This window comes from Herpailurus yagouaroundi, unplaced genomic scaffold (assembly GCF_014898765.1).
Source record: "Herpailurus yagouaroundi ecotype Mexico unplaced genomic scaffold, PumYag 207, whole genome shotgun sequence".
Lineage (NCBI taxonomy): Eukaryota > Metazoa > Chordata > Mammalia > Carnivora > Felidae > Herpailurus > Herpailurus yagouaroundi.
Genome location: NW_024412438.1, coordinates 2149916 through 2172333, shown reverse-complemented (window position 1 = coordinate 2172333; position 22418 = coordinate 2149916). Strand labels below are relative to the sequence as shown.

The 22418-nt window shown below is 42.6% G+C and overlaps 3 protein-coding genes across 3 annotated transcripts in view; 1 reads left to right on the top strand and 2 right to left on the bottom strand.

The window, feature by feature from the left end:
• Window positions 1–3575, top strand: part of LOC121015452 (olfactory receptor 10R2-like) — an 11492-nt gene extending 7917 nt beyond the window's left edge. Inside the window, 1 exon segment of the mRNA XM_040452343.1 lies at window positions 3382–3575. Within this exon segment, the coding sequence (XP_040308277.1) occupies window positions 3382–3575 (194 nt within the window).
• Window positions 3576–10204: 6629 nt separating this feature from the next.
• On the bottom strand, window positions 10205–11452 carry OR6Y1 (olfactory receptor family 6 subfamily Y member 1). Its single transcript, XM_040452321.1, has one exon. The coding sequence runs from the start codon at window positions 11450–11452 to the stop codon at window positions 10475–10477; it is 978 nt and encodes a 325-aa protein (XP_040308255.1). The 3' UTR covers window positions 10205–10474.
• Window positions 11453–20694: 9242 nt separating this feature from the next.
• Window positions 20695–21648, bottom strand: OR6P1 (olfactory receptor family 6 subfamily P member 1). The gene has a single exon (XM_040452320.1). It carries the CDS (start codon window positions 21646–21648, stop codon window positions 20695–20697), a length of 954 nt encoding a protein of 317 aa, XP_040308254.1.
• Window positions 21649–22418: the final 770 nt, after the last annotated feature.

Genomic DNA, 22418 nt, shown 5'->3' with positions numbered 1-22418 from the left:
ACTTCTGCTCCACGGGGATTTCCTCCAACATCTGTGAGTCCTAAAGAGGAATAGTTCTTCCCTTTCTCAAAGTACACTCTGGGAAAGAATGCCAGATTGGTGGGCAGGCAGGCGAGATGATTTGGGACGCGGTACAAGTTTCCTCTGTTGCAACAGGGCTTGGGCAATCTTATAAAGTCAGCTGGTAGAAGCAGAAGCCTGAGGGAAATTGGACATTACTTTCTGAAGTGAGATCAGGAAGTCTTTTGAGGTTCTTGAAAAGTCCCCTCTATGATCACAGAGACAGGTGGTCACAGTTTTGTTCCCTGTCCGGTCTCTCATATCCCCACCACATCCCTCTTACAAGGCACTGTCATGGCAACGATGCCCCAATAATATTGATGCTATTTATAACTGCCCTTAAGCTTGTGGTGTTTGCTTTATCGTCAGGACTTCCCTTTCTTAACCATTTTAACAAAACCCCACTAGGATTTATATTAATTCAGCATAGATTTTTTTTTTTTAGATTAAGAGGGCATAAAAGGGACAGAGGGTAGAGTTTCTAGATCCAGAGATGACGTGGAAGACCGGCTCTTCCCTACAAGACTCTCTATGCTCATCAGACTTTTTTTCCTAATTCTACAGTCAGAACTTCAAGCGATCTCACCTGATTATTCTCCTCAGAGTTTCACTATAGACACTTGTCATTTTTAAATGTTAGTTTATATAATAAAAAAGGAGAGGAATATCTTAAAAATCTAGCTATTTAACTGACTTCATCATCATTACCTTTGCAGTCAAATGTTGCTGGAGAAAATTGTGTAATAAATCAGATTATTACAATAAAGTGATAATCGACATCTTCAAATGAATGCCCAAAACTACTTGGTAAAATTTTTACATTTTTGAATGAAAAAAAAAGTCGACCTAGTCGCCGCAGAAGCTGTTGTACATATGCTCACTTCTAATTAAAACATCCATTAACTGCTCTCCTCTGCAGCCCTCTCTCTCAGTCCTGCCAAACATCTTGCTGCCCCAGGACATTGCATCATACTTTGGAAAAAACACCAGGTAGCAGACTGAATCTCCCTGTTCCTCTTGTCACCGGCTTTACACATGTCCTCGCCCCACAATTATTCCAATACCTTTTTTCATTCCTGTTCCAGCACAAGGCACCCCCTTCAGTGTTCTCAAACATACTTCCTTTTCATATTCCCTGTGTTCTCTTTGTTCCCTATTTGGTGCTCCAGTATCCCTCTCTATGTAATCAGGGCTTCCCCCCGCCCATGTTGGACAACAGGGATCGAGGAACTGACATCACGTGAATAGACACAAAATAAGACTGTGTTGAAGTTTTTGCAGATTGGATGCTTTCAGCGTAGTTATGCCAAAGCACACACGCCCTTCAAAACGTGGAGAGCACTGGAGCAGTTTGGAAGGAACTCAGACAGCTGATCCCAGAAAAGACCTGTTCCCTTCCCCTCGATTTGTGAAGTTTTAGGCAGGAAAAGTGGCCTTAGGAAAGATCTTGGAAAAGGAGGGAAGGAGTCAATTGAGTGATATCAATGCAGTAAGTTAACACATCAGCTTTCAGACTCCATCCATGATTTACTCTTTTTTTTTTTTTAAGTCTATTTATTTATTTTGAGAGAGACAGAGAGAGCAGGGGAGGGGCAGAGAGAGAGAGACAATCCGAAGCAGGCTCCACACTGTCGCACAGAGCCTGATCCGGGACTGGATCCCATGAACTGCGAGATCACCACCTGAGCTGAAATCAAGAGTCAGACGCTTAACCCCCTGAACCACCCAGGCGCCCCGGTGACGTACTCTTTCCGCACCTACTTACTAAGCACCTGCTATGTGGGGAAAGATACAGAGGTGAAAGGAACATCATTCCTGCTTTCCAAATGTTAAATCTGCACTTAGTGCCCCAAACTCCTCACGTAGAGAAGGGGCGATTCCCTTCCTACACATTTGTAAATGAAAATATCATGTGTATGTAAACCTACACACACACACACACACACACACACACACACACACATATATATATTCATATGAATATATATATTCATTAAGTTACTCAACATCATATCTATCTTTATCTACATATATATCTACATATATATGTATCTACATATAGATGTACATCTATATCTACATATATATACATGTAGATATAGATAGATACATACGATGTTGAGTAACTTAATGAATATCAGTGAGGGAAATAAGTCTTGCTCCTACCAAGAGGGGTTAACATAAAGTGGCTTGGACCCCACCGTAACAAACTAAATACTGGAACAAACACGTTGAACTGCAGTTTTCAGACATCGGGCCACAGTCAGTGTAACGTCCCCCGAGAGTGGAGGAGTGAACGATTTCGCCTCCGTGGGACCGGCCACAGTGTCCAGAGTGTGAAACGCAGAACCCGGACCCCAATCACAGGCCCCCAAGGGAAAGCCTAATTTGGTTTTTAAAAATGCTGCACGTGGGGAGCAAAGCAGGGTCTCTGACCCACGTGCCCTGGGCGCCGTGTTATTCTCACATCTGGGTTTGGGGCTTAAGCAGTTGAAGTTAAATAATTTTACAGAACGCTCACGGTGGACGTTACTCCGCGATCATGATGAAAGTGAGACAAAAATATGCTTTGAAATCTTAAGGACTAGAAGTGAGAGGTTCTGTTACTAAACCTTTCAAACGAGAGAAACCGCAGAGGGCCCTCTGGTGCCTTGGGGTTCAGGAGGCACGACCGGGGCCCCAGGACCGTGAGGCCGTTTGCCAGACACCGAGGACAGGGTTGGGCACAGAGGGCTCTGCCGTGCACGAAGGGATCCCAGCAAGCCTGTGGCACAGAGCTGACTTGTGCACCTACGAGAGAAAATTCGGGAAAGACGCCAGGAGCGAGAGGTAAGCCAGGTACCTGGGCGCCCCTTCGGGACGCGCGTCCCGCGGCAGGTGCAGGCACCTGGCACGCTTGCGCTCAGGGCGATGCGGTCACCCAGCGGGGGGATGACAGCTCCTTTCCGCACCCTAAGACATTGAAACCCGGCGTGAGGGCATCGAACTGATTTGAAAAGCGAGTGCAGTAAGCGACCGCAAATACCACGTGGCGAGGTGGCCGTCACTAGACTAAAGCTGGACAAAAACGGAGAAGGATCCTTGAATGGGAAGCCCAGTCTCACCAAGTAGGAATGGAAACGGGAAAAGACAAGGAAGAAACCATTGAGAAGATGCAGGAATGAAGTGATCTTATACACGACTTCAAATCAAAACTGTGAAGATGAGAAAAATAAATAAAGGAAACACCATCCCAGCAAAAAGGGATACGGTCACACTTCATGCAACAAAATCTAGCAGCAGAAATCGTAAAATCTAGAGTTTCTGACATCCGGTTCAAAGGTACTGGGCATTCAGAGACGCAGGAGAAAAACTGTCCAGTCGACACAGATCCAGAAATGTCAGAGATGAGAGGATTTGCAGGAAAGGACATTGAAATGGTCATTATAAATGTATTCTATCTGATCGAGAAGGTAGAGGAAGATAATGAGCATGATGAGGACCTGCATGGAACACGTAAAACAGACAAATTATAAATTACAATGATGAAAATACATACTGTCTAGAGTGAAAAAAATACAGTGCGTAGCATGAACTGCAGACCGTTTGGAAGAAAAATCAGTCACCTTGACCACAAAGCAATAGGAGCTGTCCCTCCCATTGCACACGCAGAAGTAAAACTGAAGACAAGAACCCAGGGACTCGGTGATGATGTGTGGGAAACAGGCTGTCAAACACCCATGCAGCTGAGGTCCCAGGAGGAGGAGAGAGAAGGGTGTCAGAATAATATTTGATGAACTAAAGGCTGGGACTTTTCTAAATCGGGTAACACTATAAACTCGTAGACCCAAGCTCAACACCTCTTGAGCAGAATGAAAAAGAAAATCACACCAAAGTATATAGGAATCCAGTTGTTGCAAATCAACGATAAAACCCGTAAAAATAGTGAGGAAAGAAAGGAACATTACCTACAGAGCAACCTAGTTAAGAACAGATGACTTACTGGAAATTCTGGAAATTAGACCATAATGGAACACGTGGAAAGTCTGTCAGCTCAGGCTCTTCACCCAGGGGAACGATCTTCAGAAACGAAGGTGAAGAAAGCCTTGTCCAGACTGTCAAAGCTGTGAAAATGTATCATTAGCATACCTGCACCATAAATAAATATTAAAGATACAGCTTCAGGCATTAAAAAAAAAAAAAAAAAAAAAAAAGGTTACCAGATAAAAATTTGGATCCTCACAAAGTTTAGATAGGAAAATAAAATGCTAAGTATATGGGTAAAGTTTATTTTCCTTTACTTTTTAGTCTCCCTGAAATATAGTTGCTTACAGCAAAAAAGTAATATCAGTGAATTGTAGATTTTAGAATAAGAGAGGTAAGATATATGGTAATGTAGTACAAAGAATGGATTAAGAAGCTTTTCAGTATACATGTCATCATATAATATTATTAGAATAATGACACTGATAAGTTAGAGATGTATATTGTGTGCCTAGAGCTGTGCTATCAATAAGACAGCTTTTAGGGGCGCCTGGGTGGTTCAGTCGGTTAAGCATCTGACTTCAGCTCAGGTCATGATCTCATACTCTGTGAGTTCGAGCCGGGGGTCAGGCTCTGTGCAGACAGCTCAGAGCCTGGAGCCTGCTTCGGATTCTGTGTCTCCCTCTCTCTCTCTGCCCCTCCCCCGCTCAGGCTCTGTCTCTCTCTGTCTCTCAAAAATAAATAAAAAAACATTAAAATAAGACAGCTTTTAGCTCCATGTGGATATTGAATTTTTAATTCAATTAAGATTCAATACAATTAAAAGTTCTATTTTCCTGCCCCAGTGGTCACATCGTAATGTTTGATAACCTCATGTTCTTGTGTCCACTGTCTTGGGCAGCACAGATATAACGTTTCCATTATCACAGAAACTTGACCCGAAACAGACACTTGTAAGCCAAAGTGAGACAAAATGGAACTGTTAGAATGTACTCAATTAATTTAAAAAGGCAGTAAAAATGGGATAAGAATTTAAGACCAGGGATTATCCAACTGGATAAAATATATCTACTTATACACAGTCTGTAAAGTACTTACTTTAATTATGGCCACAGGTAGGTTGAAGGTAAAAAGACAGGGAAAATATATACCAGGACACCCAAATGAAATAAAAGCTATAGTGACCCTATTAATATCAGCTGCAGTTAGTTTTAGAACAAGGAACATTCCTTGAGATAAAGGGTGACATTTCAGAACGGTTAAGTGTTCAATTCAGAAAAAAAAAAAAACAACCCCATAAAAATCCCAAATGTATATGCATATAATTACAAAAATAGAAAATGTATTAAGTAAAACACTGATGAAAATTAACGAGAAATAGATGAATCCACTGTGATAGTTGAGGTGTTCAATACTTTAGTCTTGGTAACTGGAAGAACAAGAGGACCTAAAATAAAGATATAGAAGGATAGGGATGTGCCATATCTATATCTACAAAATGTACAATATAAGGACAAAATTAAAACGTGGAAGATTTTAATGATACTGTTAACCAATATGATCTAACTGATATGTGTTGGAAATCGTACGCCCGAACAGACGACATATTCTTTTCAAGTGTGCAAGATAGATCACGTGCGTGACCATAAACAAGTCTCAGAATATTTTGTAAGATTTAATTAATATGTAAGGATGTTCACTGATTATAATTAAGTAAAACAAGGGGCACCTGGGTGGCTCAGTTGGTTAAGCGGCCGACTTCAGCTCAGGTCATGATCTCGCGGTCTGTGAGTTCGAGCCCCGCGTCGGGCTCTATGCTGACAGCTCAGAGCCTGGAGCCTGTTTCAGATTCTGTGTCTCCCTCTCTCTGACCCTCCCCCGTTCATGCTCTGTCTCTCTCTGTCTCAAAAATAAATAAATGTTAAAAAAATAATTAAAAAAAATAATTAAGTTAAACAAGAAAACAAGGACGAAGAGATATCTAGAACAGACCAGATGATTAACGCTTAAAATTGCACACTTCTAAATAGCTGATGGGCCAAAGGTGGGGCGGGGAATCAAAAAGGAAATTAGAGTTAGTTTAAACTGAATAAAGTGAAAACATGATGTATCAAAATTATTTGGGGGATACAGCTAGATCAGTATTCAAGGGAACATTTATAACATTAAATGCTTACAGTACAAAAGAGACTCAAATCTGTAGGCTCAACTTTTGTCTTGTCTTGTTAAGAAACGAGAAAGAACAGATTACAATAAATCAAATGTAAGCAGAAGAAAGGATATTATATATTTTCCTCACACAATAAAATAGTAAAGAGAAAAGGAACCCAAGACCAACAGACTCCAGCAATTTTATTGATTTTTAAAAAAATGAAATTGGTAAATCTTTAGGGAGATGGAACAGGTTAAAAGAAAGAAGACACACGTTACCCAAATATTAAACAATAAATAATACCTCCTTACATATACTGTGGACATTTCAGGGAATACCACGAACAACTTTATGCTAACAAATTTGACAAATCAAAGGGCATGTTACTTGAAAGACATCCTTTCAAAGCTCACTCGAGAATAAGCCAATAAAAAAAGAGAATAAACCAATAACCTGATTGTTCCTATATCTATTAAAAAACATAGGTTGTATAGTTAATAACTTCTCACAAATAAACTTCCCTAGTCCCGATTAGTTCATTGGTGGATTTTATCAAATGTTTAAGAGGAAAGTGATGTCAATTCTACATACTCTTTCTTATGGACTCAATGTTTCTGGTCCCTCAAACTCACATTGGAGTCTCACCCCCTGAGGTGGCTGTATCTGGAGACCAGACCTTTATGCAGGTCATTAAGGCTGAAGGTGGTTGTGCTCTCTCTCTCTCTCTCTCTCTCTCTCTCCCTCTCTCCTCACATGGTGAGTAGGTGCTCATCTGCAAGCCAAGAGTCCTCACCAGGACCTGAACTGGCTGGGATGTTGATCTGGGATTTCTAGCCTCCAAAACTATGAAAAATTAAATGGCTTTTCAAAAGACCCTCCTCCAAGTGGGAGAACATATTAGCAAATTGTATAACTGACAAATAATTGCATCTGAGTATACGAAACATTCTTAAAAGTTGATAATGACAAGAGAAAAAACTTAGTTTAAAAATGGGGGGAAATGCGTGATTAGACACTTGCACAAAGAAGTTTAAAAATTATTTTTAATGTTTATTTATTTTTGAGAGAGAGAGAGACAGAAAGCAAGCAGGGGAAGGGGCAGAGAGAGAGGGAGACACAGAATCCAAAGCAGGATCTGGGCTCTGAGCTCTCAGCGTACAGCCCGACACGGGGCTCGAACCCACAAACCATGGGATCATGACCTGAGCTGAAGTTGGAGGCTTAACTGACTGAGCCACCCAGGCACTCCAGCATGAAGTTTTCAAAATTGCAACTAAGTAAATGAAAAGGTGCTCAACGTTAGGACAATGCAAGTTAAAGCATTGGGAATGACCAATGGGAATGACCATTGGTGGAATGAATGACCACGTGGGAACTTTGACATTACCAACCACTGATGATGTTGTAAACGACTGGAATTCTCATACATTGCTTGCAGAATGTAGAATAGTTGGGCCACTTTGGGAAATTGGATCATCTTTGCATAAACTTAAGCAGAAACGTGTCATATTACCCGGTAACGATACCGTAACAACCCTCATCTCCTGAAGAGAAATTATAAAGTCTACCATCACAACAAAACTTATGTTAAATATTCACAGTAGTTTTATTGATAACAGTAGCGTCCCAAACTAGAAAGGGCCTAAATGTCTGTCGACCGGTGCCTAGAAAAACAAACTGTGCTCTGTCTGGACAGCACTCAGCCGTTCCATGTAACCCATACGTGCGACAATATGCAAGGATCTTCAGGGCATCTGTGGGCTTGCAGCTGGGTGGGGTCAGCAGTCAGATGGGTGACTGTCCTCTTTGCCCTTGTGGGAATACCGCGCTGAGAGGCTGTCGTTGGTGGGTGGGACTGGTAACAGCCTGGTTGTCGCTGGAGGCAATACCTCGAAATGAACTAAGTCCGACAGAGAGAGAGACAAATACCATATGATTTCACTTGTACGTGGAACTTAAGAGACGAAACAAGTGAACAAACAAACAGAGACAAACAAGCAAAAATGCTCTTAAATCTAGAGAGCAAACTGGTGTGTGTGTGCCAGAGAGGAGATGGGTGGGAGTTTGGGGGACACAGATATAGGGGATTAAGAGTCCACCTATCAGGGGGGCCTGAGTGGCTCGGTTGGTTACCCATCCAACTCATGATTTCATCTCAGGTCACGGTCCCAGGGTCGTGAGACCCATGGCCCCACGTTGAGCTCTGTGCCGAGCCTGGAGCCTGCTTGGGATTCTCTGTCTCCCTCTCTCTCTGCTCCTCCTCTTCTCTCTCTCTCTCTCTCAAAATAAATAGATAAAACTTAAAAAAACAGGCTTAAAACAAAGAGTCCGCTTATCATGATGAGCACTGAGTAATGCATAGAATTGTTGAATCTCCCTATTGTACACTTGAAACGGATTTAAAAGCCTAAGAGACTCTTAAAAACTGAGAACAAACTGAGGGTTGATGGGGGGTGGGAGGGAGGGGAGGGTGGGTGATGGGTATTGAGGAGGGCACCTTTTGGGATGAGCACTGGGTGTTGTATGGAGACCAATTTGACAATAATTTTCATATTTAAAAAAAATAAACGCAATATAATGGAAAAAAAGAAACTGATCTAAAACTGTGTGTTAATTATACTTCAATGAAAAAATTTTTTTGAGAAACTTAAAGGCATTATGATAAGTGAGCCTGACATAAAAGACCACAGATTGTATGATTCTATTTATGTGAATTTCTAGAAAAGGCAAAGCGAAAGTGACAAAAAGCATACCACTCCCCAGTAGCTAGGTCTGGGGGTATGAGCAGGAGATTTAATGAAAAAAGGTGCAAGAAAACTTTGGGGGATGATGGAAATGTTCTATCTAGTGATTGTTGTTGTTTGACAACTTGCCCATTTTTCCAAAATTCAGTACCATTTAAAAAGGTGACATTTAGGGGTGCCTAATTTAGGAGTGACTCAGTCAGTTAAGTGTCTGACACTTGGTTTTGGCTCAGGTCATGATCTCAGGTCATAAGATCTCATGATCTCATACATGATCTCAGGTTCGAGGGTTCAAGCCCTGCATCAGGCTCTGTGCTGATGGTGTGGAACCTGCTTGGGATTTTCTCTCTCCTTCTCTCTGTATCCCTCCCACATTCTCTCTCTCTCTCTCTCTCTCTCTCTGTCTCCCTCCCTCTCTCTATTGGATAAATAAACTTTAAGAAAAAATAAAAAATAAAAATAAAAAGGTGAAATTTATTGAATGGAATTATACTTTACAAAGCTGATTTTATTTTATTTTTTATTTTATTTTTTTTAATGTTTATTTATTTCTGAGGCAGAGAGAGACAGAGCATGAGTGGGGGCAGGGGAGAGAGACAGGGAGACACAGAATCCGGAGCAGGCTCCAGGCTCCGAGCTGTCAGCACAGAGCCTGATGCGGGGCTTGAGCTCACCAACCCTGAGATCATGACCTGAGCCGAAGCCGGTCGCTCAACCGACTGAGCCACCCAGGTGCCCCACAAAGCTGATTTTAAAAAGATAACCGTAAAATAAGAAGTGAAAAGTAATTGCTACTAAAATCCGTGCTCCGGAAATACAGAAAAGCTTTCGGTTTTTAATGCTTAACATCTTGAAAACACAAGGTATGCCTCCTAAAGTTTTGCTGAGGTTTTCACAAAGCTTGGGCCGCTCATTGGCTTTGTGCTCTTGAATCAGCAAACGAGTCAGGTAAGATGAGGTGGTGACTTTATTTGGGTGAACGCATGCCAGCGTCTCTGTGGAAAAATAGGGGGTGGGGAGAGGAGGTGAGGAGGGAAGGAGGACGGGAAGGAGGAGGGCAGAGAGCGAGCACATCTATGAGTCTGTAAGAGGAAAGAACAGAGAAAAGTGAGGAAGAAAAAGAAATGACAATGAGCAGGTGGAACAGAGGCCATCAACACGTATTCACAATTCCCCTCTTCATCTTCAGTTTTTTCACTCAATGTATTTATTCAGCGATCCTTTCAACAGTATGTAGTAAGCACCTACTGTGTGACAGACGCATCTGTCCTCTCGTGGGGTTTGTATCTTAGTGGGAGAGAAAAATCTGCCCTTGTTTCAAGGAAGTTTGGGGAAATGTCTAAAACTGGTCTGCTGAGCTAGAGGTAGAGGCTGCCGGTTGCAAATATGGTTCTTTAGCCACGTTTGCGTCTACACACGCACACACGCACACACGCACACACAGGGGAGCAGGGTTAAAGTACTGGATGTGGATAGATAAGCAAAGGCCAGAGTGTGGGGTGTGGATGTGGAGCCATCACCTCCTGACTCAGGCCTGAAGGGAGTCTATAAGTGTTTAATTGCTCAAAGCCACATCCCCTCTGGAACGACTTCCTTTGCACAGTATGGTCTTCTTGAGGGCTGCCTTTACTTCCTGGTTCCTCAGACAGTAGATGATGGGGTTGAGGAGGGGGACGATGACCGTGTAGAGCACAGATACCACTTTGTTGGAACTGTAGGTGTACATGAGCTTGGGGCGGGCATAGGTGAAAAGGGTTGTGGAATAGAAGAGAATTACAACAGTCAGGTGAGAGGCACAGGTGGAAAACGCCTTTTGGCGGCCTTGTGAAGAAGGGATCCTAAGGATGGCACTGACAATGGTGGCATAAGACGCCACCACCGCACAAAGGGGGACGGCAATAACCACGAGGGCCAGAAAGAAGTCTACTCGCTCCGCCTGCGAGGAGTCTTCGCAGGGGATGCTAAGGAGCGGAGAAATATCGCAGAAATAATGGTTGATGTGAGGTTTGCCACAGTAGTGGAGTCGGGCTATGAAAACCATCTTAATCGTGGCAGTTGTGAGTCCACAGAGCCAGCATCCCCCCGCCAGGGTACCACAGAGCTGGTTGGTCACGATAACTGGGTAGCGTAGTGGATTACAAATGGCTACGTGGCGGTCAAAGGCCATAACAGCGAGGAGGAGGTACTCTGCGCAGACAAAGGTCACAAAGAAGTAAAGTTGAGTCATGCAGCCATTGAAGGAAATGGTCTTGTCATGGCTGAGGAAGTCCACCAGCATCTTGGGGCTGATGACGGTGACATACCACATCTCCAGGAAGGAGAGGTGGCTCAGAAAGAAGTACATGGGCTTGTGCAGTTGTCTGTCACCGCGAATGGCCAGGATGATGAGAGCGTTCTCCAGCAGAGTCAGTAGGTAGGTTGCCAGGAACACGAAGAAGAGGAAAAGCTGGAAGGCTGGCCGTGTTGGAAATCCCAGAAGAATGAAATGCATGGTTGCTGTGTGGTTACCTGCTTCCAGAACTTTGGTGATCATAACTGGCTGTGGGCACAGACAGAATCAGATTTTTCCACTTCCTGAGCACGAGCCAACCACCAGTGATAGAACCCCCCAGCAGCAAAGTCATCACAAGAGAAGTTCTCCTGCCTTTATACCTTACTTCGTCCTAAATTATGATCAGAACCAGAACTTTTGAGCCATCATGTATTTTGGGGAGCTTATATTTTAATTTTTGTCAACTTAAGCCAAGAGACATAACTCATCCAAGGTACACACAAGTGAAATTGGAAACTTCTGCCTCCAAATTAATTCTGTGCCTTTCCAGTATTTCCCTGTTGGTCATAGGAGGATGGCCTTCCTATCACCCCTTTACCATAAGCAAGAAATCCCATCTGCTATGTATGTCAAGAAGCTGGAAAATCAGGTATTCACCGAGGGGTCCCCGCCCCAGGCATAATTGGCATAACTTCCAGAGAAGTCTTCTGACTCCACTTATCTCTATGGAAAGAATTCTTCTGTTTGTGTGTTTGTTTCCTATTTAACAAGGTTGTAAATCTTGAATGAAGCAATATTTGAGCAAACACACAGGGTTAATAGCAAACATGATATGAATGTTTGCCAGCTTCTTGGAGAACAAAATCGAACAGGTAATCTAAAAGATAATGTTTTCTTTGATCCGATCCATTGTATGGAGTGCTGGATTAGGAGTTTAGGAAAAGTACATCAAATCCCACTTTTGTCTAACTCCGCCTAAGTGAGCTTACTACTTAATGTTCAGAATGTCAGTTCTTTTATTTCTAAGGTGGATATAATATAATTTCACCACATCTGTAAACATCTAATGAACTTTAGATTTTAAATTAAATTCCTATGGACATTTGCTGTGACCTTTCGAGGATACACTGCTAAATTCTCCCAAAACCCTGCCAACAAAGTCAACACAGATCTACATGGTGGAAACAACAGCCATTGTGTATTATTATTATTATTATTAAATATTATTATTATTATCATTATTTTAGAGAGAAAGAGAGAGCACAAGCATGAGCAGGGAGAGGGGAAGAGGGACAGAGAATCTCAAGCAGACGCCACACCCAGTAAAGAGCTCAATGTGGGACTCGATTCCATGACCCTGGGACCATGACCTAAGCTGAAATCTAGAGTCAGACACTCAGCCAACTGAGCCACCCAGGCACCCTTAAACAACAGCCATTGTTAATCAGAAAAGAGGGGACTGTAGGACCTTTCCAGGGGTATTAGAGTAAAGGAGGCACAAGTTGCTTGAAAAGAATACCAGAAAAAATGGAGGACCCAGATGCCTTCTGCCATCACTGAGCCTTCTGCATTCCCGCCCAGGGTGCAGTCTCCAACCGGCCGTCTGAGAATCACTCTGAACCTCCCATGCTGAGTGCCTTACCCTTCCCAGACTTTCTCTGTGACCTATGGCTTGATTCCTCCCTTTTGCGTTTCTCCAGAGCCTGTCCCCCCACTCTCCTTTTCCCAACAACCTTGCTCATGCGTAGGACATAGGGGTGCAGCCGGGGGAGGCTCTCTGCTTTTCCTGAGGAAAGGGTCCTAGGGTGACAGCTGGAAAATGGCCGCCCACCCCATCCACTTCCCTCTTGCTGCTCGGACCTCACTCTAGGACCCTAAAGGAAGGCAGAACAGCCACCTCTTAGATATCCATGTTAGAGAAGAACACAGACGCAGATAAACAAAAAAGCAAATAAGGTCTAATAATGCCAATTCGACAATTTTGTTTGTTTGTTGGAACTCAGCCTTTAAGCTACACACACACACACACACACACACACACACACACCCAATGCAAGGTCCCTGTGTGCTGTGGTCTAAGGTTCAGGAGGCAGTGGGGGGTGGGTGGAACGTGAAAAAAAGGCAAGGTCTGTGAGCCCCAAGCTCCCTCAGCAGCTTTCCTCTCTTCTCTGAGTCTGAAAGTCCAACCAACCTGAAACCCATTAATGAACAGCCTAGATACCCCCTCCAGCCGGGCTTTTCCTCAGCACCTCTGTCCCTGCCAATGGACGCATGAAATCGACATGTCTTCCGCTACTGGAGGAGGGGGGGTAGCATTTCCATTTGGGAGGCACTTCCTTCACAGTAACAGGACACCAGTCTCCACAGCTGTGTCCTTGGGTTCATTCCCTCGTGCGTTTTTATATTCCAGAAATATGTAAGGAGGGAATCACACCCAGAAGTTCTTTCTTCCTGGAATAGGTCCCCCTCCTCCTCAGTGCCCCCCAGCACTGCGACAATGCAATATATTTTCAGGATTTCAGCAACAGACACTGTCCTTCTCAGAAGGCATGCCTCAGACCTGAAGCTGGAAATCAATGTGGCCCATGGAATCTAAGACTAAGAATTAGGAGGGCGCCTGGGTGGCTCAGTAAGTTAAGTGTTTGACTTCAGCTCAGGTCACCATCTCACGGTTTGTGGGTCCCAGCGTCACATCAGGCTCTGCACTGACAGCATGGAGCCTGCTTGGGGTTCTTCCTCTCCCTCTTTCTCTTCCCCTCCCCTGCTTCTCTCTCTCTCTCTCTCTCTCTCTCTCTCTCTCTCAAAAAAGAAATATTTTGGAGTGAAATTAATCTATATATGTCCTAAGTTCACTCCCCAACTATGCCCTGTAGCTACACTTCCCATAGTAAGCTCAAAGAAGACAAACTATTTTAAAATATCAATAAAATGAAAGCTCCCAAGAATCAGTGATTTATTTTTATTTATTTTTTTTTAATTTTTTTTTCAACGTTTATTTATTTTTGGGACAGAGAGAGACAGAGCATGAATGGGGGAGGGGCAGAGAGAGAGGGAGACACAGAATCGGAAACAGGCTCCAGGCTCCGAGCCATCAGGCCAGAGCCTGACGTGGGGCTCGAACTCACAGACCGCGAGATCGTGACCTGGCTGAAGTCGGAGGCTTAACCGACTGCGCCACCCAGGCGCCCCAAGAATCAGTGATTTAAATGAAAATGATGTTCAACCATCCCCTGGAAATACCTGAGAGTCTTTTCAACCCACCATCGTCTCAGTGACGTAACTTATGGCTCTTCTCCGAGCCTTGTCAGGCATGGCCACCTTGAACCGAGGAAAGAGGAGAGGTCATGTAGATCAAGAGGAGGAAGGCGGTGTCCTTAAGCTCGAAGAGGTGTTGGGCCAGACTGGTTGTGTCTCTGCTCAGCTTGAAGACGGGCACAGAACGAGCTATTTGTTCTCTGCCTGTCTCCAAGCTACTGGAGGGGCAGGTACCAACTCCCACCCACAGGGGACCTCCCCACAGATACTGCCCTCAGGAATGTATTTGGCCTTTCCGGGGCCCAAGGGGACCCCAGGGGAATACTAAGGGAAGAGCTGGCAAGGTAAATGACACAAGAGGGACCTTAGGCTTGGAGCACACTGCTTTCCTCCCTGCCAGACTCTGGGGCAGAGGAAGGTGAGGGAAAAGTGTGTGTGTGCGGGCTCTTCTCTCTCTGGGGAATGGTCTCACAAATAATAAGATCCTCTGGGGGAAGAGAGCGCTATAACCAAAGTCATTCAGCAGAAAATCAGAATGGCATTTACCCGCTCTTATTCGGGGACCCAAGCAGGTGCACACACCCATGTACAAACCCCAAACACCCTTAGATGTTGTGCACACAAGTATCAGCTGGATACATCTACACGACTCTCATGTGTCAGTAACTCAGTAGATACAAAAGATACATGTATTTCAAAGAGATATATACCCTCGTGTTCATGACAGCATTATTCACAGGAGTCAAGACACAAAAACAGCCCGAATGCCCATCAATGGATGAGCAGGTAAGAAAGAGGAGGTGGGTATACACAGCGGGATTCAGCTATGAGAAAGGAGGAAATCCCGCCATTTGAGAAAACATGGATGGACCTTGAGTACCTTATGCTAAGTGAGAGGAGGCAGAGAAAGACAAGCACTTATATGTGGAATCTTAAAAAAAAGTCCAAGTCATAAAAGGCAGATTACAAAATGGTTGTTACCAAGGAGTGGAGAATCAAGAAATAGAACTGAGGGTGTTTAAGGATATACACTTGGAACGGAAAACAAAAAAGCCATAGTTTTCAATGCACTGTATGATGAATATAGACAGCAATATGGCTCTGTAGGTATGTAATGTGATCAACACAGCTACAAAGACAACTATATTACCATGCATAAACGTGTCAAAGTAACACATTGTACACCTTAAATCTGGTAAATAAATTGCTATCAATTTGACAATGTTATATGTCAAATATATTCAAGAAAAAAAAAAAGAAAAACATGAGTTTTTATTGTTCCTGGGTAGCTCTGTGAGGCAAATAAATTCCCAAGTCTCTCGAAGTACCGCACTCCTCATCTTTAAAAGGCGATGGTAACATTACCTTTGGTATGATGGTAACCCAGAAGTTAGTAAAACAAAATACCAACTTTTTTTGGTGATAACTGTTTGCAATCATTCCTTGGTACAAAGGAAAAAAGCAGTAGTTAAAACGCTGAGCGCTTAAAGCAAAAATGGAATTCTAAGTTCACCCTTGACTATTTCTTGCCACGGAAGAAAAGAACACAGTAAATTTAAGGATCTTATTGAACAAACGGGCAGAGACTACAGCTCTGAGCTGAGTGAGAAAAAGGGCAGAGCTTACAAATTGTGATATGTCTGAGTCTGGAAAAATATTCCGGATCAATACACACTTAGCTTGGGTAAGGAGAAATAGAGGAATTTTTAAAGGTAGAAGTTAAAGTTACCGGGGAAACTCACATTTTTCTTTGTATCCTTATAATTATTTCTGAAAATTGTGTGTTTCCCATTTCCTCTCAAGTTATTTAAAAATTTGAGGCAGATAATCACATTTTGTGCTTTCTATGTGGCGTTTTAGGAATAAAAAAATCACATAATTTATGTTTCCTTTTTAAATGCAAGGACCTTCTTAGTTAATCGTGACGAATGGCACCCCTGTTTTAAAACGAATTAATTGTATTTAAAGAATCGTAATTGACTTGAACACATGCTCCTTCCTTACTTCCCTTCTGTTATGCCTCTCTGGTGAAAAGTTGGCTCCACTGAGTACATGTTCATAACCTAAAAAAAATAAATAAATGAAACAAAATAAAGTATGACAAAATAAGAGAATACAAGACTGACTTGCAGGAGCTATTTGAATTGCAGGTGTAGCGTCTGAGAAATATCCAGCCTCTCTCTGGCTAACCTGTGAATTACAGCTTTAAAGGCATAGTGACTCTTTCGTTTCCCGGAATGGCAAAATAGGAGCTTTGGCAGGAGGGGGTGGGTGGGTCCTGATCTTTCTCTGGCAACGTACAAAAATAGATTTCATTTGACAAACTTAAGAGACCCTAAAACTAAAAACCGTTTGAAAATTCTAAAACGATGCAAGGCAAAAGTTAGGTAAATGTATTACATCAGGCATATTAGGTTGAAAATAAGAAGGAAGCACAAATTACAGGGCCTCCGACTAATGGGAATTAATTTTTTATCATTTGATAAAAAATAAACATGGATGTAGGTATTTGCTCGTGTTGGTTCAACTTCTCAAGCATGCTATCAAAGACCCACGATTTTTATGCATTTCTGTGCCTCCAGCCTCAGTGCTGAACTTCCTTCCTCATGTCTGTTACCTCATGGACGGCTGCTGGAGCTCCGGGCATCAAAGCCAAGCTCAACAGAAGGAAAGCGGAAGCACCAGTGCCAGCTACATCTTTCTCTGAAAAGGAGATCCTCTCCAGCAGACTTCTACTTACGTTTATTGGACAAAAACGAGATATATGACCACTCCCAGCCAGATACAAGAAAAGCTGACAAATCAAACATGTGACACAGAGATGTGGATTTACTGCCGGGGCTGGGCATATTTTCAGCTTGAAAAAGATGGGCTGTCACAGCAAAGAAAGTGAGCTATCTACGCCAATGAACACATTGTGGGAACCTCTCACACGAGGGGAAAAACAAATTAGGAGGGCTACTGCCCCCGCTGGGAAAGAGTGTGATATGACAAGGGCCCTAATGGTGGCATTTGTACCAGCTGACATTCTCTAGCTCCTCCCTCGGTAGTATGTAGATACCCAGAGGGTCAGTATCAAGCCCAAAATCCAAGACTAAAATCCCAGGAGGACATTTATGTTCTATGTTAACATCCAAAAAAAGAGTTAAGATACATTCTGATCATTTAAAAAATTTTTAATGTTTATTTTTTATTTGTTTTGAGAGAGAGAAAGAGGAGAGAGAGAGAGACAGAGAGAGAGAGAGAGACAGAGAGAGAGAGAGAGACAGAGAGAGAGACAGAGAGAGAATGAATTCCAAGCAGGCTCTGTGCTGTCAGCCCAGAACCCGACATGGGGCTTGAACTCACAATGAGATCATGATCTGACCCCAAATCAAGAGTCAGTCGGTCAACCGACTAAGCCACCCAGATGCCCCCATCCTGATCATTTTTAAAAGGAGCGTGAACCTCACTGAGTCTACCCAATGGCGCGCTGGTGTGCTGTAATAGTTTTAGGTCAGATCAGTGGAAATGCTAAACTTTCTGGTTAACATAGCACCTTCTCCACATGATTACGAAGGGTGATCAGAGCCCAGCTTTCCACGTACATTCTAGGGAACCCGGTCAGTCCTCCAATCTCAGTTTGCATAAGCGTGAGTTTGAGGCATGGTTAGTAGAACAGGCACATTGGTTAGAAGCCCATAGTCATATTATTTTTGACAAAATGATAATACAGACGGGGCTTCGCATTTATTGACTATTTATGTGATTAGCTATTATATGCCCAAAGATCTTAGGAATCACCAAATAATCCAACCCACCCCCCCCCCCAAAGGACACACTTGGCATCAGTTTCCCCTGGAGAAATATAGGACAGAGCCACAACATCCCAGCATGGCAGCATCGGGAATTTCTCGTCTGTGGAAGGGGTGCTGAAAACAGACAAGGAGCTGGTCTCTGGGATTCAAAGTCACAGGGCAGGAGTGAGGACATGAGATTCACACACAAGGGCACAGGGTCCCCCTCGACTTGGACCCCTGAAGTCCCAAAGAGCCATCATCTCTTCTAACAGGTCCCTGGCATCCTTGGCTTTCAGGGCTCCCAGCAAAAGGCGTGCCAAGTCACAAAAGTAGCCTGAAGCTGTGACTTCTCCCCAGATACTTAGAATACTTGCATTATTCTCCGGTCCAGAGGACTTTTACTCATCAGGGGCCGTTTGTACCCCAAGCAGTGTTGCCTAATAACATTTATCAGGCTTCCAAGAGTCCGGAGCTGGAGAGTTAACCAAAGGTGAACGCTTTCACGGTATATGTTCATATGCCTCTCAGATCGTCGCGTGGTACACTTTACGTACCTTAGAGTTTTATCCATCTGCTATACTTTGATAAAGCTGGGGAGGAAAAGGAAGTGCACCCACAGCAAAATTGATCTTTCAAGAGAAAAGATTTTAACACTTTACTCACACAGACATCGTTTATGTAATGTTCACAGCAAGCACATGAGGTAGGTGAAAATGTTTTCATTACAACAGGGACTCACTAGAGTGAAACTAGTGAAATTTCTTGGCTCGGGGAGCAGAATTCTTACAGTAAAAGGCCATGCCTTCCATAACTCCGGGAAAGGAAAAGAGAATACACTGAGGGGAGGGTAAACAGAGACAGTCTCAGAGACGGTTCTTTAAAAGACTATTTAGACATTTTATAAACATCAAGCAACTTACACTTTTAAAAGCGTCAAATGCCTTGGCTCTTTTTGTTTTTGCTGTTGTTTCCTTTTAGCCCCTGGAAACCCTAAAATGATTATTGACACAGTAGTTTTCTTTAATACAAAATCTTTTTGTTTCTTCCCCAAAGCCTAGTTCAGAATAAGCTAATGCGTCCGTCGTGACAATTTGTGTTTCTGGGTATTTGCTCAACAGCGCTTTCTTTATTATGTTTCTACAAAATCCTACAACTAAAGAAACACAGAACACGGTTCAAATGTGCAGAAAGTAACCTTAAGTCGGGCTGCGAAAATCTCCCTAAGCAATTCAAGCAAGTTCCCAGAACTCAGAGGAACTTGGAAGAATGTCTATAATCCAGCCTTTGAATCTGAGACATCTCACTCATTCTAGAGATACTGCATCCCACCTCTCATTCTTTTATTTTGTCTCCAAAAACAGAGAGGGAGGCAAACCATAAGAGACTCTTAAATACAGAGAACAAACTGAGGGTTGCCGGAGGGGAGGTGGGTGGGGGGCATGGGCTAAATGGGTGACGGGCATTAAGGAGGGCACCCACTGGGATGAGCACGGGGTGTTGTATGTAAGTGATGAGTCATTAAATTCCACTCCTGAAACCAATACTACAGTGTATGTTAACTAACGTGGGTTTAAGGGAAAAAAAGGCATTTTCGGTTCTTGCATCATTTGCCCCAGAAACAAAACTTAAAATATTTCACAACTGGTATAACCCAGGCACCAACTAATTAAAACAGAAGCTGCCCATAGTGCTGGCGAAGATTCTGGGACCAATCGATAGAAACGCTTTCTAAGGCGTTTCACTTACTACTGAATCAACCCTCATTAGGTCAACCAGCTTGGTAACCCACTGGAGGCAAAGAAGGGAGATTCAGATGAATATTTAGCCATGTTCTTTGGCGCACACATAGGTGAATACCAGCACTACGTTTTCCTCCTCCTTGACCTGCAGTGGCTGGAAGACTGGGAGAGGCACAGAATATTGTTTAGGTAGGTGACGTGACTTTCAGTTCTTGGGGTATCATGGTACTTTGGTGGTTTCTTCTTGGGAGCAGGGTTGGAGAATTTTGATCTCTGACATTGCTGCAATACAGCCCACAGCACTTTGACATATCCACCAGTAAATCTCCTTTCTTCCACTTTCTCAGTTATAAAATAAAAGGCTTTGATCAAGAGTTGGGAACTTCAAACTGGCCATGAAACAAGAGTTCCTAGGAAGTTGAAAGTGATGCATGGCCGAGTTGCAACCTAGACATGCCCTCTCGGACCCTCTACAGATTTTCTTTTCAGGGAATTTGCATTTTAACAGCCCCCAGGAGACTCTTCTGCAGCCAGTTCAAACTTAGTATGGAAACCCTGTACGAGATCAACGGTTCACAAATTTTTGTTTGTATCGGGAGATTCCCAGACACTATTCAGCCAAACTGTGTACTAATTGATATGTATGTTCCCTTTGAGCCTATTTCTATGATTCTTTCAGGTGGTATTATCGCCACCTTGTTTCTTCCTGCCTCCTAGGTTCTGCTGCACGTCAATCTGGGACATCCCTCGGATAGTGGCATCTGCCCAGGACTGACTTCCTGAGAGCATCCTTCACCTCCTTGTTCCTCAGGCAGTAGATGGCTGGATTGAGGAACGGTACAATGACTGTATAGAGCACAGAGATGACCTTGTTATGGTTGAAGGTGTACATGGCCTGGGGCCGTGCATAGGTGAAGAGGGTGGAGGAGTAGTAGATAACAACCACTGCCAGGTGAGAGGCACAGGTGGAGAAGGCTTTGCGACGTCCCTGGGCAGTAGGAATCCTGAGGATGGCAGCCATTATGGCAGCATATGATGAAACCACGGCCAACAGAGGGAGCAGAATCATCACCAGGGCCAAGAGGAAGTCTACTAGTTCCGCTTGCTCTTTGTCAGAGCAGGTGAGGTTGAGTAGTGGGGAGATATCGCAGAAAAAGTGGTTGATGACGTTGGGTCCACAGTAGGACAGCCGGGAAATGAAAAGAAGCTTCATCATGGAGCTCAAGAAGCCGCTACCCCAAGAGGAAGCAGCGAGGCGAATGGCCAGGCTGGATGGCATGAGACTAGGGTAACGGAGGGGCTCACAGATGGCCAGGTAGCGATCATAGGCCATGACCGCCAGCAGGACACATTCGGTGCAGGCTAGGGCAATAAAGAAGTAGAGCTGAGTCATGCAGCCTACGTAGGAGACTCTACGCTCCTGGGTAAGAAATGCTCCCAAGAGCCGGGGAACTGTGACATTGATGTACCACAGCTCCAGGAAGGAGAGATGGCCAAGGAAAAAGTACATCGGGCGGTGAAGGCTTGGCGTGAGCCAGACTGTGGAAACGATGAGTGCGTTCTCCAACAATGTCAACAGGTAAATTGCCAGGAAGAGGACAAAGAGGAGGCACTGGAGGGGCAGAGAGGTAGGGAAGCCCACCAACACAAACTCTGCTATGTGGCCTCTGCTCCAATTTCCCATCGTCTCTGTCCACGCGACCACCTGAAAGAAGAACAGGAAGAACGAGAAAGCCATTCCCAACCACACACACAAAAAAACCCAAAATGAAATAAAATGAAATGAATAAAAAAAAATAATAAAATAAAATAAATAAAATGATAAAATAAATTAAATTAAAAAATAAAATAAAATAAAATGAAATAAATAAAATAATAACAAAATAAATAAAACAAAATAAAATGAAATACAATGGAATAAATAAAATAATAAAATTAATAAAATAAAATTAATAAAACAATAAAATAAAATAAACAAAATAATAAAAGAAATAAAATAAAATAATAAAATTAATAAAATTAAATTAAAATTAAATAAATAAAATAAAATGAAATAAATAAAACAAAATAAAATAATAAAATAAAATAAATAAAATAAAATTAAATAAATAAAATAATAAGATAAAATAAATAAAACAAAATAAAATGAAATACGATGGAATAAAATAATAAAATAAATAAAATAAAATAAATAAAATAAAATTGATAAAATAAAATTAATAAAACAATAAAATAAAATAAACAAAATAATAAAATAAATAAAATGAAATAATAAAATAAATAAAATAAAATAAAATAAAATGAAATAAATAAAATAAATAAATAAAATAAAATAAAATAATAAAATAAATAAAATAAAACGAAATAAATAAAATAAAATAACAATACATTAGCTTGCATAGTGTAAACTTGACATGTACTTTTGGTCATGCATTTAAATAGTTGCCTGGAATC